The following is a 19,296-nucleotide window of genomic DNA, read 5'->3' as shown; positions in this document are numbered from 1 at the left end:
GGCTTATACAAGCACCCTAATAAACAGATAAATTAACTCAAAAACAAAAAATGTAAAAGTGAATATAAAATACAGGAAATATTTCCCATGGGAGGTTTGAACCCTGTTAAAAATAGCTCAGAGGTACCCACTGATTTTAAAAGAAAAGTTAAAAGAAAATTAACAGTGCAAAGAAAAAAAATCATTTTCTTCAATATGGGGCTCCAAGGTGGGATTTTCGCTTTCAAGCCACACATGGATCTTCCAAGAGATAATGAGTTCTCTGAGAGACTTTGAACTAAAAAAAGAGTTATTGACATTGGGCCAAATCCTTAGCTGATGTAAATGTGCCCCCATTTTAAGTCAATGGCTCTATGCTGATTTACACCAGCTGTGGATCTGGCCCATTATCTTTTCAGTCAGGAACTTCAACTTCAACAAAACTCATCGGAAAGCATATTCTCTCTCTCTCTCTATCTTACACACTAGCAGATGAAGTCAGTCCTGGGTGTTTTCTTATGCTTCCTTAAATACCGAGAAGACAACAAAAGATATTTAAAACACCATACACATTGTACTCAATGGGAGTGGAAGGGAAATATACAGAAATATCCCCTTTCTAGGGATGCATCAACTCACACACCTTCCTGGAAAAGACAAAAGGGCAAGGCGGGGGAGGGGGGGGGAGAAACTCAAGAGAAAACAACAGCAGAAGCCTGTGTAGCTGGATTATCTTCCATGTCATATGAAAATACTTTTTCCAAAGTTTGAAAGCGTTTCTTAAGAGCAGCCAGCAGCATATTGCGATTTCCCTCCTCTCATTTTCAACAACAAAGCAAAGTTCCACCCTCCCTCCCTCTCTCTCTCTTTTCTCTTCTCTTAAAAAAAAAAGTTTTGAGAATTTCACTTTTCTATTCACAGCAGCCCTGGCCAAAGTAAAGCCCTCTTTTACATTGACGTCAAGATCTTTACCAAGATTAGGGTTTCATTTCTGTATTGCAGCAATTAGCCAGGGAATGTATAAAAGGCTTCAGGGAAGCAGGCTAGGACTCCAGAGGGAAAGCACTTTGCACCACAGACAGATAGCGAGAGAGAGGAGGGAGACAGGGGCACACGGAGAGAGGAACAGAAAGTTTGTGTACAAAGACCTTAAAAAAAAAAAAAAGTAGCGTTGCACCTGGTAACACCGGTGACACAGAAATTAGAGGTCTGCTTAGTGCTTAAATAGCTGAGAAACAATGGGACAGGAGAGGAAAGTGAACGATATCTGCTTAAATTGTATAACTGCAGGGAAGTGGAAGCACAGCTGTCTCTGTCTTTAACGGGCTCAAAAGGGCTATTGCATAAGGGAAACATTTTAGTCTCTGAAAAAGGAAAAGCAGCTCAGAACTGAATGAATTTCACGCTGAGTTATGGTTTTGACCAGCTTGAGTATATTTAATCATCCCTGCGGCCGCTGAGAGAAAGAGGCGGGAGGTGGAGGGGGCTGATGAGTTTTTAAAAAATGCCTTTGATTTTATTTTATCTTATTTTTTAAATGAGTGTTCAGGGCAAACAAGGGAGCTGAAGGGAACCCGTTGGGGAGCAGCAGCAGGGAAGATGGGTCTGTTAAGCGTGGATTTGCTGATCGCGCTTCAGATCTTGCCGGTTTTTTTCTCCAATTGCCTCTTTCTTGCACTCTACGACTCTGTGATCCTCTTGAAGCACATGGTGCTGCTGCTGAGTCGGTCTAAAGCGGCGCGTGGCGAGTGGCGAAGAATGCTGACCTCGGAGGGGCTCCGCTGCGTCTGGAATAGCTTCCTTCTGGATGCCTACAAACAGGTGGGTAGGTGGGAAGGGGGACGGAGAGGAGGTAAGAAAAGGCACCCCCGTTCCGGGGGGCGGGGGGGAGCTGTGCGCTCTGCACGATGTTTCCCCTTTGTGCCCTGCCAAAGCTAGAGTTTGGTTTGGCATTAGGGGGAGTGGAAAACAGCTGTTCTTCAGGAGGGCAGGGGACTGGGATTTAACAGACCTTGGTTCTGTGTCCTCCTCTGCCACTGTCTCCCTGTGCAATTTAGGGCCAAGTCATTTAACTTTTCCCTGCCTCCCTTTTTCTAGCTGTACCGGGAGGATAATGGTACTTATCTTTGTAAAGTGCTTTGAGGGTGTTGGATGAAACATATTATATAAGCGCTGAACATTATTAAATACTTTTGTCAACCATTTAACCAGTGCAATATCTTCAGAAGTTATACAAAATTAGGTCTTTAAATAACATCTCAAGGTGATCTGAATGCCCAAGATAGCAAAGGATTAAACATAACCCTATATCATTGTATCATCACTTTTATTCAGCTCATCTGTTAATTTTTGTATTGGGAAGGAGGGCACAGTGACAGTGTGAGTAGGTTTTTAAAAAGAGAGTCCCTTTTCTCTTATGAAAGTGGTGAAAACAGGACATGACAAAGCTTAAAAATAAACCTGTAACCAGCTGAGGGACAGTTGCCTGGTCTTCTTCTTAGCCACATGCACAATGTGCCTCAAGTGGCACGTGACCAGGATTCATCACTGAATTTGGTCCGCTGGTGATTTTGGTTAATAATGCTAATAGCAGTTACACAACACATGCTCTTTCCAAGTTCCACACAAACATTAACTAATGAGTCTGGATAAAACCCCTGAAAGTAACTGTATCCCCACTTGATAGATTGGGAAACTGAGGCACTGAGACATTAAGGATTTTGCTCCAGATTATCCAGCAGGTAAGGGCTTGTCTATGCAAATGCCTTGTTTGCAGCAAACTGGGGCGTGAATATACCCTGCACTAGCCTACTTAGCACCAAGAATCCATGTGGACCCAGCTACCATGTACTAAAAGTTCCCCACTGCTCTGTAATCTGCTTCCATTTCAAAGAGGGATAGACCAAAGTGCACTAGGGAAATTTTAGTGTGTGGCAGGAGTGTTCAGGTGGACACTTAGCTTGCATCAGGCTAGTGCAGAGTAAATTCACACCATGACTTGCTGTGAACTAAGTATTAATTTAGACAAGGTCTACGAAGCAAAGCTGGGATTAGAAACCAGAAGTTGCTGTCTCGCAGCCTTGTGATCAGTTTATTGGAATGTGCTGTTTTATTAAGATTATTTAAAAACAGAAACCCATTTGATGGACTTAGGTTAATTATCTCTTGTATCCTGTCTGAACCATAGCTATATATCTGCTGAAAATATTTCTTGTTGTGTTACTTCTCCTCCCCCTACAATAGCATTATATATTTACTCTTAAGTAGAGCTGTCGGGAGCTGCTGACAGTGGTGCTTAGTTACTGATTTAGTTTGATATATAGCACCAATTGCATGTCCTGAAACTCATGTACATAATTTTCTATATATAAAACATACAAATTATTTTAGCTATCTCAACCGCAATCAACTCCTTAACTCACCACAATACAAATCAAATATTTGTAAAATATAAGAATTCTAATAACTTCTATCACACTTTAATCTCCAAAACACTTCAGATATTAACTAAATAAATGTCTCCATGCCCTTGTGAAGTAGGCTGCTAAACGTCATTATTCCCATTTTGCTGCTTGGGGAAGTGAGACAGAAAGATGAACATGCGACTTGATCATGAGTACAGAGGAAACCAGTAGCCGAGCTGTGATTAGCACTCATGTATTCCCAGCTCCTAGGCCTGGGCTCTGAACATTGTGCCTCACATTGGGAGAAGGCTCACACTTTCACTAGCTTCCTGAAGGTGAATGGAAATGTTTTAAAAGTCTCCAAAAAGCCTTATATATATGAAAACTCTAACTTCTGTAGTAAGTTACATCAACGTTCAAATGATGCATAATGCACTTTAAAAGAAAGCCATTAAATTGCTTCCGTCTTTCCATTCCTGCCAAGAGCTGAGTTCATGATTCAGTGTTTCCTCATCTTCTACTGATGGCATCACTGACACCTGAAGGAGTGGGTAGCTCTTCACTGGTGTTAGCAAAGAGACTCAAATCTTAACTTCAGGGCTTAGAAGGTAATAAAAAGCCTTTTATTTTACCTTTAAACTGCCTAGAACATGTCAAGCATATCATGTAGGGCGATATCCTGGTCCCAGTGAAGTCAATGGCAAAATTCATATTGACTTCAATAGGGCCAGTATTTTACCCCGCCCCCCCCGTCTCAAAAGGGGGCAGCGGGTGTGGGGTGGGGATTCCTTCACAGCAGTGACTCTTAAGGAAAGGCTCACAGTGCCTTCACAAAGCACCTGATTGAGTAACGATAGATATCATTGGAAAGATTCCTGTTGACTTCAGTGATGAGGCCCAAAGAACACTGAAGATTCCTGACTGTTGTAGAGGCAGAGGTGAGTATGAGAGCCAAGTTTTAGAGGAGACACGATACATTGAAGGTCAGTATTAAGAATGGAAGAGGAGTAGGTTGTAAATTGCTTGCATATGAATCTCTGGGAGTCTCCTGCCACTTCTGCAGGGGAAGGGAGAAAAAAAGCTAGTTAAATTGAAAGCTAATTTGCTCTGATAAAGTCCACAGGAGACCAAACGTCTGCAGCTCTGTGGCATAAATGTGAACAAACAATGCAAAACAGCGAAATGCATGAACCTAAAGAGTGTTCACCAGGAACTCTCCACAAATGTATAGTTTTCCAAGTCCTGAAACGGATTTTACATGTCAGAACCACTTAACTGCTGTATTCCCAAATCCAGCTGGGCAGAGGGGGTAGATGTCAATCAGATTTAAATATATGCCTAACATTTGGCATGTGCTTAACTGCCTTTCTGAATAAGGGCCTTCTTCACTAGTAATAATACTTTGCAGTTACATAGCACGTGTCAAATGAGCATCTCAGAGCATTTTACGAATAGTAAGTAAACGCACAAACTCTCTGTGAGGTATGTAAACCCCATTTTACAGATGGGAAAACTGAGGCACAGCTAGTTGAAGTAGACCAAAGCCACACAAAAAGACAGTGGAAGAACCTGGAATGAAACCAAGAGCACCCAGTCCCAGCACCCAGTCTAGTAATAATACTACCTAGCTGTAATGTAGTGCTGTTCTTCATCCGTAAATTTCAAAGCACTTTACAAAGGTATTATTTTACAAAGGGGGAAACTGAGTCAGAAAGAGGTGAAGTAACTTGCTCAAGGTCACCCAGCAGGCCACTGGTGGAGTTGAGACTAGAACTCAGGTCTCCTGTCTCCCAACCCAGTACTCTAGCCACTAGACACACTACCTCTCCAAACAAATTAGTTACCTTTGAAATTTTTAAAAAGAATTTACAGGGGAAAATTGACTAGCATGGATATTGTGAAATAAACTAGTCCGTAATAGCTATTCTGGAATAATTCCATGTGTGGATACTATTCCAGAACAAAAATGATTTTATTCCAGAATAATTACTCTGGCTTGGAAGTGCACTAATGATTGCAGAATAAAGTGACTTTTATTTCAGAACAGTGCCTGCACGGGGAGCTATTCTGGTCAATCGCCATGTAGACAAGCACATAGTACAGGGGTGGGCAAACTACGGCCCGGGGGCTGCATCCGGCCCTTCATATGTTTTAATCCAGCACTCTCCTGCTGGGGAGTGGGCTCTGGGGCTTGCGCTGCTCCAGTGCTCCAGCTGGGGGCTTGCTCCGCTCCATGTGTGCCATGGCTCCGCGTGGCTCCCGGAAGCAGTGGCATGTCCCCACTCTGGCTCCTATGCATAGGGGCAGCCAGGAGCTCTGCATGCTGCCCCTGCCCCAAGTGCCACCCCCGCAGCTCCCACTGGCTGCAGGGGCAGCGCCTGCGGATGGGGCAGTGCACTGAGCCACCTGGCTGTGCCTCTGTGTAGGAGCCGGAGGGGGAACATGCTGCTGCTTCTGGGAGCTGCTTCAAGTAAGTGCCACCTGGATCTTGAACCCTGCCCTGATCCCCCTCCTGCCCTCTGAACCCCTTGGCCCCAGCCCGGAGCACCCTCCTGTACCCCCAACCCTTCATCCCCAGTTCCACCCCAAAACCCATACCCCCAGCCGGAGCCCCCTCCCACACCATACCCCAACCCCCTGCCCCAGCCCAGAGCCCCCTCCCACACCCTGAACTCCTCATTTCTTGTCCCACCCAAGAGCCTGCACCCCCAGCTGGAGCCTTTACTCACCCCCCACACTCCAACCTCCAATTTTGTAAGCATTCATGGCCCGCTATACAATTTCCATCCCCAGATGTGGCCCTCGGGCCAAGAAGTTTGCCCCCCCTGACATAGTACATTACACCCAGATTTGTACTTGTTATTCCTATCTTTCTGATGGGACTTGCTTCTAGTTCTGGAAGATCCCAAATGTTGGACCTCAAAACTGTAAACCTTTTATGTATAAGAAAGCTATTTTAGGTTATTTTAAAAGTGTTTTAAATATGTTAGTTAACATTTTAATCTCCTTTTGTGGACTCTAAACAGCTGAATTCATCATGATGCTAAGGCATATGCCCTTACCAACAGAAGAGTTAAATATTGTTCCAATAACATTTTTCAATCCTTCTATAACAGGCTTTCTGCATTTCTGTAAAATATGAGGCACATAGAGTATACTTGATGTGATGTGAAATAAATGCTTTATTGTCACTCATATGGATGACCTATATAATTAATTCAGAAGCAATATAAATATCCCCCAAACTCTCTCTTTCTCTCTGTGTATGCATGCAGAGAGATATACATGTTTTCCTAGTAATCATTTCACTCACCGTTTCTATGGGGGAACACAGCTGTTTGTAAACAGCACACAGCAACACTACAGAACAGTTAAGAGTAGAAAGCAGTGTCCAAATAATAAAAAGCACCCTCAGCTTTCTCTAAGATGAAGCCTAGTCTGCTAGCTCTGTTAACTCCCATTATAATAGTTAGCCTTATTCTAAAGAACCTCTCTTTGCAACACATCTTGTACGTGCAGTCCATAATTAGGGGTGGTGTAGAGCCATGTTTGACTCACAAGGCTATTACACCCCGTGGCCCTGCTTCCTCGTTGGAGGAGAATAAGGAGGGTGTTATATAAATCGTCAAGCGGGAACAGCGTAGTCACTATCAACAATTAATCTGGCAGATGTTCAAATCAGAAACCAGAACTCAGGAAGTTGTAAGAAATATTCTAATCACAGATAAAATGTGCATGAGAAAATAAACAAACAAACAAACATCAGAGAATTACTCAGTTGTTCCTATTTTTCTGGGGGGAGAGGGTGGAGGGAGGAGGGAAATGAGATCTTATGTAAAATGTTCCAGTGTAAGAGAATGCTGTACATTTGCTAAACAAGTAAATCAAAGTATCTATTGTTTGCCCACTGAGGATGTTAAAGTCTTTTATTTTTGCTACTAGATCCTCCCTGGTGATAATGTCCTAACCAAAAGGCTGCCTCAAGTTTCTGCTGCTGCATGCAATAATAGTTTATAACAAGAGGACAATGGAAAAATTCCATTGCAAAGTTAAGAATGGGTATTCCATTAGAAAGCTATGAAGCTCACTGTCCAGTGATTTATAGCTTTCATTTCTAGTCCTCAAAGGGTAGCAGGAAGTAGGGTCTTAAACCTGTCACTTGTCCAAGATTGAATATTGCCTATTCTGCACCTCCGCACCAGTGTAATTTTGAGGGATAATTCTATATTTGGATTGTGTTTTAAATGGAATTTGATTGAAGCAGCTATATTATTTGGAATGTCAGAAGACATTCTCTCTCTCTCTCTCCCCAATACTACAGTGATCAGAATGATATAAATAGTTTGATTGATGGATTGATAGCTAAGTTTATGTGTGCAGTTCTTTCCTGTCTCTAAAAAGGGTTGAACCAAAAGCAAGCTCTCACATAAAGACTCCAGAATTTAGAGAAAGTTTGGATCTGGATCCAATCTTCAGGGGACGGGCCCATCTCTTGATTTAATAGTAGATTAAACCAGTGCTATGAGCTCTGATGGAAGCTCAGTTAAATCATCAGACATACCATCAAACCCATGGCCCTCTTCCCATGTAATAGGTGTACTCATTCCTAGAAGCACCAGCATGCAGCTCAACATCTGGAAGGGTATGACAGCTTCTGACAACATGGATTGCTCAATGGTGTTCTGCAACATTGCAGTGCAATATTTGCAAAGGTAGTATAAAGAGCAAGTGCCCCATTTCCTATTGGTCAGCTTTTCAGCATACCACTGGGTTACAATGCTACTTTGGGAGGCTTTTCAGACAGTAGAGCAAAGACCTCTTAGCCCGAACCCTTATTTACTCATCATCTTTGTTTATTTTGACCTGGAGAGTAAGGAAGTGTCTTTCTTTGAATTTTATGGCAATAAGAGGAACTTATGAAATAAGCCCTGTACTAAAAAGGAATTGTCAAATAGTTTTAGGTCCCAAATGTAAGCATTGTGTAGTGTTCAAAAATATTTGTCCCCCCAAACCTGTATTAATAGCACTGATTTTACAAAATGTAACATTAGCAAAATTATTTTCACTGAAATTTTCAAGCACAAATGATGATAAAAGAAACTTAAAACTACTACTACTACTAATAATAACTAAACCTTCCCCTCAGTATTGGGAACCCAAACTCTACAGGGCTTGGGCTTGAACTCCAGAATCGGGAAGTCGGGCTGCCAACTCTTCCCCAAATGCCCCTTTACCTGGACAATATTGTTAACAAATAATAATAATGAAGACCTCAGTCACATCTTGTACATACAGCCCAAAATTAGGGGTGGTGCAGAGCCGTGTTTGACTCACAAGGCCACTACACTCCATGGTCCTGCTTCCCCATGGTTTACTCTCACCTGTCTTTGGAGCATTATGTGCCCCTAGGGGAATATAGAGGGAGTAGAAGTGGAATTCTGCCAGGTCCTTATGTGGGAAGCAAGGACTCCTTATGTGATTCCCCCTGCAGTGTATTCTCATATATGGGCCAGTCATAGTTTGTCCCTAAGTGAGTAAGGAGGGGAGGGTTTGGCCAATGATTTTTATTAGGACTGTCATTTTAATTCTTCTTCTCCCCCATTCCTCTCTCAGCCTCACAGACCTGAACCTAAATAAAGAGCAAGAGCACTGATGAAATCCAGCGTCCCCTGTTCTCCCCATCTTGTACACACTGTTCTAAAAGCAAATGCCCTCTTCCCTGTGGTGAATGAACAGTGGACATTAATGTATACTCTTCCAGGAAGGGACCTTAGGTGATTTATATGTAGTGTGGGATTCCTACACAACTTTGGGTCTTGTAAAAAAGCAAATAATACTAATACTGAATAACCCTGCCGCCAGAGCCTGACAAACATCTGGATGAGGCTCTGAGAAATGACAGGCTCTTCTGGGGCAGCATTTTACTGAATAGAATCAAAGCAAAGAGAAGAACTTGAAATGGAGTTAAGAGCTCAGGGGGTTCTGTCCATAGCCAGTAACTGGGCTCCAATTCCTAATACAGCGTGTCTATATTTAAATGACTAATTAATTATCTGGCAACACCTATATTCTTTAGGGAGCTGATGTAGCCTGATGAGCCTGGCCAGTGGTTCGAAAATCCCTGATGTGGGGCACAAAAGCAATTTTTCAGTGCGCAGGATCCCAAGAGGGATACGTTAGATCTGTTAAAAAGCAAAGCAAAAAGAAAATAAATGAGGAGATGATGTTTTGTCTATGGGGCTTTTCCCAGGCCGTGCGTAAAATGTACAACAAAGTTGGTAGTATGTTCTGTTTCCAGCTTGTGGTTTATGAATAGGTCTTTCTTTTCCTCCCCTTCCCCTTCATTTTGCAGTCGACATGCTAAAGCAGCACTAGTGTTGCTCCCCCTTTCCACTGCGCACAACACTCCAGAACAAGATGCCCCGTATCAGAGCAGTCAAATGAGAGCACGTTATTGCTTTGAGGTGGGGAGATCCCTTTGCTTGTGGAGATGGGGGGGGGGGGCTCACCGTTCATGGGCTAGCTTGCTGTCCTCTGAAAGCAGGATCATCCACCTCAGCTTGGGACCCATAAGGCCAGCGTTGACTGACTAAATAGTCAGCACAGAAGTGCATGATTATATGAATGCTGGAGCCAGAGTTATTGCATGTGAGAGAAGTTCTGCTGGTTTGTTTCTTAGAACATATCTTTTGCCAGCTTTTGTGTAAGATTTCAAAAGCAGTTCGGCTGACTATTATGTGGCTTTTTTGATAGGCATTTTCATTGCGTCAATTTTTTTCCAATAGCTATTTTTTTCCTTTCTGTAATAAATAATGACAACAAAGAGAACAGAAAAGCCCCACAATGCAGATGATCAGTGAGGATGATATTGTCATCCTGTGTCAATCCCGTTCCTGAGTTTGGTGAAATGAAGAGGCCCTTTGGGAACGTCAGAACTTCATCAAGACCAATTAGCGGAGATGTTGCTGCTTGTGTTTAAGCATTAATGACTGGGCAGGGTTGGGTTTTTGGAGTGGCTAACATTGGCACGGAATGAGGCACCGACCTAATTACTCCTCTGCAGGAGGAGAAAATGCCTTGTGAATGCCTGCTTGGCAAGGATGTCTCATTAAAGACAAAGCGGCAAACACAAGCTCTCCTTGAAGCAAAAATTAACATGATAGGTACCCCATTGCCGTTAGACTTTCTTGTGGCTGTGGGAAATAAAATGAGGTTAGCCACACCGGGGAATATCTTGGCTGCTTTTTAGTCTACAGGGTGTCATGGAACCAGTTTTTATTTTGTCTCTAAACCTCATCTTTTTGGTTTGCAAGGAATACTCTTCCTGTGGGAGGCACAGAGAACACCCTTGCATTGTTGGAGAACAGTCACACATGCTAACACCCTTGGCACCAATGTGAAGTAATAATTGAAGGGCACTATTATACTAATGTCCAATTGAAACAATTTTGATTTTTCCCTCCAGGCTTTAGGAATCTATACATTGAAAGTGGCATTTGGTAGAGCTGAATGCAGAGTTGGGAAAGAGGAATTTACTCAGTGAATATAGCCTCTTTTTCCGCCCACATAATATTCATAAGCAGATTGTGGTTTTCCTCAAATGTATTGATGAGTATAAAGCTGGTCAAAAAATGTTCATTCATAATATTTTTCCAAAGTAAAACTGGAAAAATTTGGGCAAAATGAGGCCCATCTACCTCACAGGCACGTTGGGAACTTCTTTAATTAGCTATATGTTCCAGTAGCATTAAATACAACAGTAAAAATTCCCATAAAATCTGTTGGCTTGAAGAGAGAGTCAATGGTCCACCTTGATTATCATTACAAAAGGTTTTCTCCCCTCCGCTCTCCTGCTGGTAATAGCTCATCTTAAGTGATCACTCTCCTTACAGTGTGTATGATAACACCCATTTTTTCATGTTCTGTGTGTATATAAATCTCCTCACTGTATTTTCCACAGTATGCATCCGATGAAGTGAGCTGTAGCTCATGAAAGCTTATGCTCAAATAAATTGGTTAGTCTCTAAGGTGCTACTAATACTCCTTTTCTTTTTAGGGGAAAGGAAGAACAGGTTCAGTGTCAATTACCCTTTGAGAAAGTGGAACTGAACCATGAATGATCATATAATTATGAGGGACAGTTAGGTTTCAGGTGAAGAGGTGGACATCCCTGTACCTACAATGTGCTCATTGCTGGATTTTAGCTGTAATGGAGAAGATTTTTCCCCACATCAGCTGAGCATTCTGCTTTCAACTCTGGTTCTTACTGGTTCTGGCTTTTCAGGAGGCAACGCTTGGTAGTAAAATCTGTGATGACCTCTGTGGGCCAAATTCAGAAGTCCTTAGAGTTCTTACTCAATTGAAACTCCCGCTAGCTTCAGTAAGAGTGTATTTTCTGAATACAGTCTGGATTAGGACCTCAGGATTTGGCCCTATATGAATTCAATCAAAACAGTATTTATTTCTGAACATCATGAGATAGGCAGGAGATGAGAAGAGAGAAACATTGGCAGGGAAATAAAAAGACAATTACGGTGTTGTTATAGAGCTTGATGCCAAGGAGAGATGTGCAGGAGTTGCAGTGCCTGGACTTATTAATTGTCTTTTATAGTATAGTATAGTACTTTGTAATTCCATAACATCTTTCAGAGCACCTTTTAGTCTTTAGTCAATCTTCACAACACCCTTGTGTGATACATACATATTACCTCCATTTTATAGATGGGAAAACTGAGGCACTGATGGGTGCAAGGACTTTCCCACAATCACACAGTGAGTCAGAGTCAGATCTAGCGATAAGGCCATGAACACCTAACTACCATCCACCTCCTTCAGACACTAGACACTCTCTTCTCTCCTCATGCTGCTTCAGGAGAAACACAGCAATGGGAGAAGACACTGGTCTTATACAGATCATTTGCTTAAAACCAGGATCTTTGCAGCATTTTCTGTGTAGGGAGTACACTGTGTTGTCTGAACAGCTGACTGTGTTTGTTTAGTGAGAGCGAACATGAAAGACACTGTGGAAGCAAGTCACAGTAACTCGTCATGTCTTTATTTGTTTTGCCATCAGGTGAAATTGGGAGGAGAAGCCCCAAACTCCAATGTGATCCACATAGCTAATGGCTGCAGCAGCAGCAGTATCAGAAGGAAAAGTGTTGGCGGGAAATATGGAACCAAGTGCCACCTTCTGGATTTTGTCAATTCAGAGCGCCCGCTGGTGGTTAACTTTGGTTCAGCCACCTGACCCCCATTCACGAGCCAGCTGTCGGCCTTCGGCAAGCTGGTGGAGGAGTTCTCAGGTGTGGCTGATTTCCTGTTGGTCTACATTGATGAGGCTCACCCATCGGATGGCTGGGCCGCCCCTGGGATCTCTTCCTCCTCGTTTGAGGTGAGGAAACACAGGAACCAGGAAGACCGATGTGCTGCTGCTCACCAGCTTCTGGAACGGTTTTCCTTGCCACCCCAGTGCCAAGTGGTAGCTGACTGCATGGACAATAATGCCAATGTGGCCTATGGGGTCTCCTTCGAGCGAGTGTGCATTGTGCAGAGACAGAAAATTGCCTACCTGGGGGGCAAGGGCCCCTTTTTCTACAACCTCCAGGAAGTCCGGCTTTGGCTGGAGCAAAACTTCAGCAAGAGATGAAATCCAGCCTAAGATGAGCGAAGTGTGTCAAGAGCCTTGTCCCTTTAAAGTGATATAAAAGGGAAAAAAACACACAGTTTTACAATAGGTCTTTTTGGGCCTGTTGCAGGAGAACAGGTTCAATAATAAGGTCAAATGAATGCAAGCTAGGAAAAAAATAAATAAATAAACCCAGCACATAAAAAGAGAATTGTGTGAGACAACCCTACTCCTGCCTTGTTAACAGGACAGAAAAGGCCACTGTGAAAAGTGCTGGTGCTGAGCATGAAAGGTGGTGGGATGAGATTTCTCTCCCACCCTTTTCACAACATGTTGACTTTAGGTTGAGAAGAAAGCATTGCTTCCTGGAAGGCGATTCTGCGGAGAGGCAACCTCATGTATTTGATCAGGGACCATCTCATTTTTCCATTGAGGCCTGTGTAGGCAGCTTGCCAGCAGCCTGAGACCTTCAATTAATTTGCAAAAAATGGAGTGGATTATGGCTGCCTTCCTGTTTTGATACAGAGGTATGACCCAGCAGAGAGTGCAAGATCCACCATGCAGTGCAAACTGCCTGCTCAGTACAAGATGAAACATTGTATGTGGTTCTTGGTACTCTCTACAGGTAGCTTCTCTCAATTGTGTGTGTGTACAGTACACACACACATACACACACTCTTAGGCCTCTGTATGTTAACAATTATATTGGCAGCAGGCCACACCATAAAACTCCGTAGGCTGCATTTGGCTCTCAGGCTGCACATTGGTCACCACTGTGAGAGAGAGAGTGAAGGAAAGAGGTGATGGGTGGGGGGGGAGAAGAAGGATACAGAGGAAAGAGGCTGCAAGATCCTAAGATCAAAGGAGTGAGGGAGAAAGAAACAGAGATTGTGTAATAAAACTATAACTTTTGCCTTTGAAAATTCAGAAAGTGGGATGGTTTGTCACGAACACACACACACACATATACACACGCATAGTTCATGCCCAGGGCAAGAAAGAAGAGTTCAGCTGATGCCAGCCTTCAATATGTGGAACTGAAAAAATGTATTTATCAGTGCTTTCTTCTTTTTCTTTCTTAAACAGAAACAGCAGAGAGAGAGAATTAGGGGTTATTTTGTGTTTATTTTAGTAAAAGTAATTTATTTCTTTTGACATAGCAGGCATATTTTTGAGCAGGGGGGACTTACACACCAGTTTACCTCATTGGAATTGAAACCTGTCCAGTTGATTACCCTGTTAAAGTGCTCAAGTTGATTTTTGCTATCCTAAATGCCTGCATTTAGTTTACAGCCATATTAGTTCATTGGAAAGTTAAACAGTCTTTAGCCTCAGTAACTGCAATTCTGTTGGGCAGGATAGCATTTTGTTCATGTTTCATTCTTCTTCTCAGAAGCCTTTCGGGGGAAAAAAAAAAACCCACCACGCTGGTCTCACAGTCACCACCTTATTTCTCTGAAGAGGTTAAGGATGAACTGAGTGAATTATCAAGAACAATTGTAACAAATGGCTGGGTTTCTCAAGAATGGCTGAGGGGAATATTCCGAAGTATATTTAAAGAGACACTGTCAACTTAGTCTAGGCCTTAAATATGTTGAGGTTTTGTAAAAAATTTAAGGATTTTACAAAACCTAACACAAATGGACATGCTTCCATTGTGCTAGTACATGAAAATTGGGAAGTGAAACTGACTAATTACAAGAGTGAACCTGACCAGCCTAGTTTCACAGTCCAAGCTGAGAGAAATGCAAAACAAGCAAACAGCATAAAGTGGGGAAAATTAAAGAAGAATATTAAATCTCTTACCCTGCCAATCATCTGAGATGTTAGTACAGACACAGGGATGAACTGAAAAAAAAAAAAAAGAGAGAAATTTCTATTTTACAGTGCCCCTTTAATCACACATGGCATATTTCCTTTTGTTTTGGTGTGAGTCAATTCAGCTAATTCACATGGCATTTTTTTAAAAATCTGGCTCTTTGAAGCACAGACATGACATTTTGACAGCTGTGTGAGTGTGATTTCTTATGCATCCAGGTTCATGCCTCCCCCCGGATGCATACACAAACCTTGGTAATGCATCCCAGAGAAACTGGCGGGGAATGGACTTCAGAGAGCCAAGTTCAGCTGGGTGGACGGAAGAGCATGGTACTCCTGTATTTCAAGATTTCATAACTGCTCTAAGTAATTTGTGATGAGGGGGGGAAAAAGGGAAGATGACATACACCGTTGTCGTCTTTAGGGTGGGCCAAGGGTATTTAGTAAGAGGTAAGAAGAAAAAAACGAATAATGGAAAATGTAGGCTGAATATTCATCTCCTCCAATGTCCACCTTCTGGTATCGAAGCCTGACTTTTCAGACCATTCAGTGAAGTGGTCATGACTTACCAATTATTACGGTAGATTGCTACACATTTGTATGACTGTGTGGGAGAGCCACCTTAAACCTATGAACACAGAAACATAGGAATTTCCTACTGGATCAGATAACTAGTTCATCTAGTGCAGTATCCTATCTCCAATAGCGTCCAGATGCTTTAAAAGAAGGTGCAAGAATCCCTATGCTGGACCATTCTGAAGTAACCTGTCCACAGGAGTTACTTGTTCGTAACCACAGACAGTTAATGATTGGCTTGTGCCCTTATAAGTTTTATCCTTCCTAGTAAAAAAAAAAAAGAAAAAAAAAAAGAGGAGTCCTTGTGGCATCCAAATACATGTGTTAGTCTCTAAGGTGCCACAAGGACTACTCATTCTTTTTGCTGATACAGACTAACATGGCTACCATTCTGAAACCTGTCATCCTTTCGAGTGTGACTGCAGATGTCCTCATTATCCATATATATGCCCGGTCCTTTTTGGGAATTCTATGAAGAATTTGAGCTCAATTATGTCTTGTGGCAGTGAACCGGATGATCAAAATACATCCTGTGTTTTATTTTGCTTTAAATCCTTTTATCAAATTTGTTGCCTTTCAATTTAATTGAATTTCCCCTTGATCTTGTATTATGAGACAGAGTAAATAGGGGCAATTTTCCTTCTGTGTGCCATTTATTATTTTGTATACTTTTGATGCAAGTCTTATTTGTGTCCTTTCTAAACAAAACAAGCCTAATCTTTCAATTCCCTCATATGGGTCCATATCTCTTATCATTTCCTCCCATTTCTGGACTCCTTCTGTTTTTGCTTAACTATACCTTTTTCAGGTAGGGTGACCAGAGCTGAAAATAGTATTCCAGATGAAGACATGCAGTGGGTATATATAATAATGTAATATTTTCAATGTTATTTTCTATCCCATTCTTCAGATATCATTCCATAACTGCTTCAGGCTATAACCCGATGTGCCTTGTAAAGCTTAAACTTTTCTTTCTTTCTTTCTTTCTTTCTTTCTTTCTTTCTTTCTTTCTTTCTTTCTTCAATCTGGGGCTTTTAGCATTGTCTATGTTGTCTGTCTGTGAAATGCCAACCCAAGTGTCTAATATGACTGTTGAAACATATCTTAAAATCACAAGAAGGAGTCTGAATTAATAACTCTAATACTCCTTTGCATAGCTAAAGTCACCGTAATTTTGCATAGCTTTTTTTCTCCTTTTTGGATTTCTACTATTTTGTCACTCTCTCATGTGCAGTATCTTGTTATTCATAGATGGGTTTTCATTGCACAGCAAGGGGATTATAAAACTGGCTTCTGTAAATAGACAATCCTCAAGGATCAGAACTTTCTTTCTTGGCAACATGAATTTCTGACCCTGGCCAAAATGCAAAGATGCTGGCAACCTCTGTGGTTATCATTACAGGGATACATTTTGTAAATTGGTTTGATCCCTCCAGAAGACATATGGCCAAAAAGCAGAGGGGGATATTTTCAATAGAAAATAAATTAGCTTAAGAGAAGAAGGTGTTTTCTCTTTTATAAGTGATTAATAGAAACATTGAATACAATTCCTTTAATTTTTTGGTGATATAAAAGGGCACAACTTTTAGAAAAGGTTTAAAAATTGATGAAATAATGTCACCATTAATGATACAAATAGACACATATGGGTAAGATTAACTTCTGAAGTTATGTTAGCAGGATTAAAAAAAATTAAAAGTCATTAGGCTGTAAACTGATTGCTAGGTAGAGTCAGGAAGGAATTTTGTTACTAACTTGGGATAATTGGCATAATTATGCATAATTGGCCAGGTGCATTGTGAGGTTGGGTTTGCCTTTGTCTGTACCTTTAAACAAGGCATCTGCTGGACCAGAATAACTATTGTTTATTCCAGTATGGCAAATTTTACATTCTGAAGTTGAATAGAATTCACAGAAGAGGCTGGTGCCTGAAAATATTCCAGAAAGTCACTGCACAGAATAGGGAATTCAGTGCTATCTCTTGACAGTAGCTGGGGATTGTTAATTGTTTTTAAAAATATCCTAGCATGCCTGCAGAGTCACTTTGGACCTGATTCTCAACAGACGTTTGCCTTGTATCATTGCAAAATAAGTGTAAGTGACACCACCAGAATGATAGCTTTTTGCTCCTCCTTTGTACTTGTGTAAATGATGACACAAGGTGAAAGGCAGTGGAGGATCAGGCCCGGCACATTTAAAAAGGAAAAATGCATGGCAAAATGTATGTCACTGAACAGCTGCGCTAAGGACTTCGAAAGGCTAAAGGCGATTATTCTTCTGAAGGTTGACTAGATGGAGAAATCCACGAAGCTTCTTAAAAATGTCTCAGTGGTGTGTGTGAGATCTTTATATGTTGTTGGGTGTAGGATTAAGATTTTTAACACATTCAGTACTATAACCAAAGCAATAAAAGAGGTATCAGGTAGGGAATAATGGCCAGTTTTGTTCGACTCTACACCATATCAATGCACGACCCATATGCAGCAAACTACAGGCCTGAATTCTGGGCTGTACAGATGGGGGATGAAGGCAAGGTAGGGATGCTAGTGTGCTCATGAAGACCGCTAACAAAAGAGTAACTAACTCCGTTGGCGTTCAGATGCTATCACACTGGTATTTCTTTCTGCGTTTTGCTGTCTCTGTTTGGAGGGTCTGCTTGATGTCCATTCATTTGAGTGCTGTGGGTAGAGACGTGTTTGTGTGTGCATCATTGTTTAGATGTCAGAAATATACTTCATAGGAGAACCAGCAAAAATGTGTTATAATATTGGTGCTCTGTGGAATGTGTGCTTTTTAGATTTGTTTTTTTTTCTTGTATTTTAATAAAATCTAAAGGCAAAAATATTCTGTCTTCTTTGGTCTTTTTTTATTTTTAAATATAGAGTGCTACAGGTCAGTGAAAGTATGAATGATTGTTTTTTTGATAGAACGGCCTGTCCTGCAATGGTTAGATCTCGACCTATATGGACAAAACATAAATGTCAGGATCTGTGTTTTTCTTTGTTTAATCTCTGACTAGAGCTTTTTCTGAGAAAGATAAGACAGAGCAATTTGAAAACACCTAGGATGATGTTTAATATGCACAGTACAAGCAACATTTCCAAAAATATGAGCTTGAGGAAAGCACACAAAACACTACATTGCATGTGAAAATTTTCATATGCATCTTGCATTTGTGTGTGCAATGTAATATGCATCCAGTATGTATACATGCAGCTATATTTTCAAAGGGTAGCATTAAAGAGCAAAAATCTACTGCACACCAAAATGAGTGAGCAAAACTCAGTGCTTGATTGAGAAGTTATCCCATGAACGGAACGGCTTAAAATGAGATTGCTCAGCACCTTACAGGATCGGGACCAACATTACTTGGGGATATATTTGATTTTTAGCTTTTTCCAACTACATGTTAACATGTTACAGCAAGTTTTGAAAATCTCAGTCACTGTACCCAAAACCAAATGTGAAAATACACCTAGAATGAAAAAGGACAAAACAAGTTACTGAAAAAGAAAAGTAGTAACAATGTAAATCCTACAAAAAGAAAAGAAGTACTAGTGGCACCTTAGAGACGAACCAATTTATTTGAGCATAAGCTTTTGTGAGCTACAATAAATAAATAAATTGGTTCGTCTCTAAGGTGCCACAAGTACTTCTTTTCTTTTTGCGAATACAGACTAACACGGCTGCTACTCTGAAATGTTAATCCTACCTAACTGCACTGTCCTTCGACATTGGTGAGGCCTCATCTGGAGTACTGTGTCCAGTTTTGGGCCCCACACTACAAGAAGGATGTGGATAAATTGGAGAGAGTCCAGCGAAGGGCAACAAAAATGATTAGGGGTCTGGAACACATGACTTATGAGGAGAGGCTGAGGGAACTGGGATTGTTTA

At 41.5% G+C, this 19,296-nt stretch overlaps 1 protein-coding gene across 2 annotated transcripts; it reads left to right on the top strand.

The window, feature by feature from the left end:
- Nucleotides 1–1,048: 1,048 nt before the first annotated feature.
- DIO2 (iodothyronine deiodinase 2) lies at nucleotides 1,049–18,230 on the top strand (the record flags this gene model as incomplete). Of its 2 annotated transcripts, none has more annotated exons than XM_084631732.1 (2): nucleotides 1,049–1,800; nucleotides 12,457–18,230. In XM_084631732.1, the coding sequence occupies exons 1-2, from the start codon at nucleotides 1,579–1,581 to the stop codon at nucleotides 13,039–13,041; spliced, it is 807 nt and encodes a 268-aa protein (XP_084487858.1). In that variant the 5' UTR covers nucleotides 1,049–1,578. The 2 variants fall into 2 exon arrangements, with proteins under 2 accessions (XP_084487858.1, XP_084487859.1); XM_084631733.1 differs by having other exon boundaries at nucleotides 12,457–13,029.
- Between the last annotated feature and the right edge of the window lie 1,066 nt (nucleotides 18,231–19,296).

Source organism: Lepidochelys olivacea (genome assembly GCF_965140295.1).
Source record: "Lepidochelys olivacea isolate rLepOli2 genome assembly, chromosome: 6".
In the NCBI taxonomy this organism is placed as follows: domain Eukaryota; kingdom Metazoa; phylum Chordata; order Testudines; family Cheloniidae; genus Lepidochelys; species Lepidochelys olivacea.
Note: the sequence above shows the minus strand (reverse complement) of the source record. Positions and strands in the feature narration are given on the sequence as shown.